The 3,037-nt window shown below is 34.8% G+C and overlaps 1 protein-coding gene across 1 annotated transcript; it reads left to right on the top strand.

The window, feature by feature from the left end:
- The first annotated feature begins 413 nt into the window (after window positions 1-413).
- LOC110884588 lies at window positions 414-2,285 on the top strand. Its single transcript, XM_022132306.2, has 2 exons — window positions 414-706; window positions 1,691-2,285. Exons 1-2 carry the CDS (start codon window positions 533-535, stop codon window positions 2,219-2,221), a joined length of 705 nt encoding a protein of 234 aa, XP_021987998.1. The 5' UTR covers window positions 414-532; the 3' UTR covers window positions 2,222-2,285.
- Window positions 2,286-3,037: the final 752 nt, after the last annotated feature.

The raw sequence follows: 3,037 nt of genomic DNA, 5'->3' as shown, positions 1-3,037 counted from the left end.
TACATACTAATAGATAATATTATTAACTGTAAGGGGAGTGAGGGTGGGGTGGTCACTAGTGATGAAATTTCATCACTCACAACTATCCAATCATGTTCCGTCATGTCAGCAACCACTATTCTATCACTCACAAGCATTCTTTAGTGGCGGTGGTCATCTCTAGTGATGGGATTCCAATGTACAAGTATTAATACACAATGTACAAGTCATACACATTCATTCATCAATGTTCAACGCGTGATAATATCAACACGTCAAAACTATCACTCGTGATATGGGTGGTGGCGGCGGTGTTCGTGATACATCAACGAGTGATGGGGAGTCCATAACGGACCGCCCCACTCCCCTAACAAGATAAAGGAGCATTTCAACCAAATAAGTCTTTCCTTTTTCTAATTTTTGATGGCAACATTCCACTACCACCCAAAAGATAAAATTATGAATCCAATTCATCTTCCATAAATTGGGGAAGCTGTGTTTCTTTCCTCTCAATCAATAAATTCAGTTCAATTCCATCAATCTTTTTTTGCAAATGGAGAAGATGACACTTCTTCACTACATGGACACCATTTTAGTCCCTTTCAGCTTTCTTATTACATTTGGTTACCATACTTATCTTTGGTACAAATTCAAGACAAAGCCTTCTTGCACCACCATCGGCGTTGAATCGATCAAGCGAAAACACTGGCTAAAGGACATGAAACAGGTATCGGTTACGTATGTTTTGGCTTGAAAATCCTAATCCTTATGAGGGTTTTTGATATATTTTGTGGGATTTGTTTAGAAGTCTTTTAAGTTGATCAAGAAGAATTCAGACTCGAAGATGGGTTTTGTTTATATCAAGAAAAAAATTTAATTTGGATATTATCTTTGGTAATTAATCAATATTATGATCAAAAGCTTAAATCTTGACGAGGGTTTTTGATATTTTTATAGGTTTTATTTAAACTCAGAAAACGGACAACTGGGATTTAATCTTTTTGAAAATATGAGCATATTGGTTTTGTTTAAATCAAGAAAAAAAACTTGAATTTGGATATTATATTTTGTAGATCAAGATAATTCAAAACTATGAATGTAAATGAATCAAATTTTCAGTGAATCTTTCAAAATTTGTTCATCGGGAAGTTTATCTACGTTTGTTTTTTTTAATAATACATAAACAAAACATTTTGTCCATTTAATTAAACAAACAAACATGAACACATGTCTTGTTCTTTTATTTACGTTCGTGAACACTCATTTATGCCTTATCGTTTACGTTAGTCATCTTCGTAAGCTTATGCCTCTTCATTTATGATCGTTAAGATATTCATTCAAAAAAGTTGAATTCAGCCCATTTAGAACCATCACCCAATCCAACCCATATTGTCTATTTTGAAATGTTATATATTGATGGCATATATACTTTAATTTGGATTTTATTATTTACTTTTAATTGATGCCCATTTGTCTCTTTATGTTTGTTTAGGATATTAACAAACCAACAAAAAAAGGAACATGAATACATTCATTTTCTTAAAGAACGAACACGGACAAGAAATTTTGTCCATCAAGTGTTCATTGTTCATTTATTCGGTTAAAGTTAAAACAAATAAGCAAAAACAAGCCTACGTTTGCATTCGTTTGATTTTTTTATAAACCAAACAAAACCCTAACTAGTCTTGACTTTTATGTGTTTATTGAGTAGGGAGATGATAATAAAGGTACGTTGGCAGTACAAAGTTTAAGAAACACCTTGATGAGCTCGATACTCGTTGCTATGGTGTCATCAGTCATAACAATCGCCTTGGCTGCTTTGATAAACAACACTTATAGTGCAAAAGATCTATTCACCAACTCATTCTTTGGGTTACACACAACTAAAATCCTTTTCTTAAAATATGGATCCGCGTTTCTCTTTGTGTTAACTAGCTTCCTATGTAGCTCTATGGCCATTGCAACTTTGATTGATGCAAACTACTTGATTTATGCTTTGGGAGCGGAACCAGAGACCGAAGGGGAATCATCACCATCGCCATCACCTTCATCGTCTCGTAAATACACTAGAGATATCTTGGAAAGAGGATTCATTTTAGCAATTTTTGGGAACCGAATGCTTTGCATCACTTTCCCGTTGTTGTTTTGGTTGTTTAGTCCCGTCGTGTTCGTTATAGCTTCAGTGGCGTTGGTCTGGGGTCTTTATATGCTTGATTTTGTTAATGTTGTTGGTTGCTACTAATAACAAAACGAACTTTGTAAGCATCATTTAGTCATCGGTACCGAGCTTTATATATTTTCTTCAACCACTATGTTTGATTAATAAGCATGCGGGTCTAAACTAATTTAGTAAAGTTAAAAAGAATAAATAATTAAATGGACTAGTTATGTACCATTTGATCATGAGGAAACTTATCACACCCATAACTATACCAATTCATATATCTAAAACACTACAAAACATCAGGTTTACACCAATGGACATATTCGTCAGTGAAAGGGAGTATTGTATGTAATTCGTCAGTGAAAAGGGGGCTAATCAATTGTTTCTACATATTTTCTCAATATAACTATAGTTTAGTGTCTACAACCACATGGCATCATAGTTTTGGTCACCCACACATACGCCTTTAGGGGAGTGGGGGTGGTCCGTGATGGCACCCCCATCACTCGTTGTTTTTTATAGCACACCGCCGCCACCATTGCCACCACGCGTGAAAGAAATAACTCGTTGAAATAATCACGCGTGGAACTTTAACATAGTTTACAGCTCCGACCAATGGAATCTGACGCAGATTTTTGGATTTATTCTTGAAAGCTAATCTGTGAATATATTTATTGTTATATATTTATTGTTTTTATAATTCTATCACTAGTGACCACCGCCACTACAAAATGCTTGTGAGTGATAGAATAGTGGCTGATGACATGGCAGGAGTTGATTGGATGCTTGTGAGTGATGGAATTCTATCACTAGTGACCACCCCCACTCCCCTTACGAGTAAATATAGTAACTTTCGATGTTTAATGACTTATTTGACATATAAAAAGGAAATAT

Source organism: Helianthus annuus, chromosome 10 (genome assembly GCF_002127325.2).
Source record: "Helianthus annuus cultivar XRQ/B chromosome 10, HanXRQr2.0-SUNRISE, whole genome shotgun sequence".
Taxonomy (NCBI): domain Eukaryota; kingdom Viridiplantae; phylum Streptophyta; class Magnoliopsida; order Asterales; family Asteraceae; genus Helianthus; species Helianthus annuus.
The sequence above is the reverse complement of the archived record's forward strand: the minus strand, read 5'-3'. Positions and strand labels throughout refer to the sequence as shown.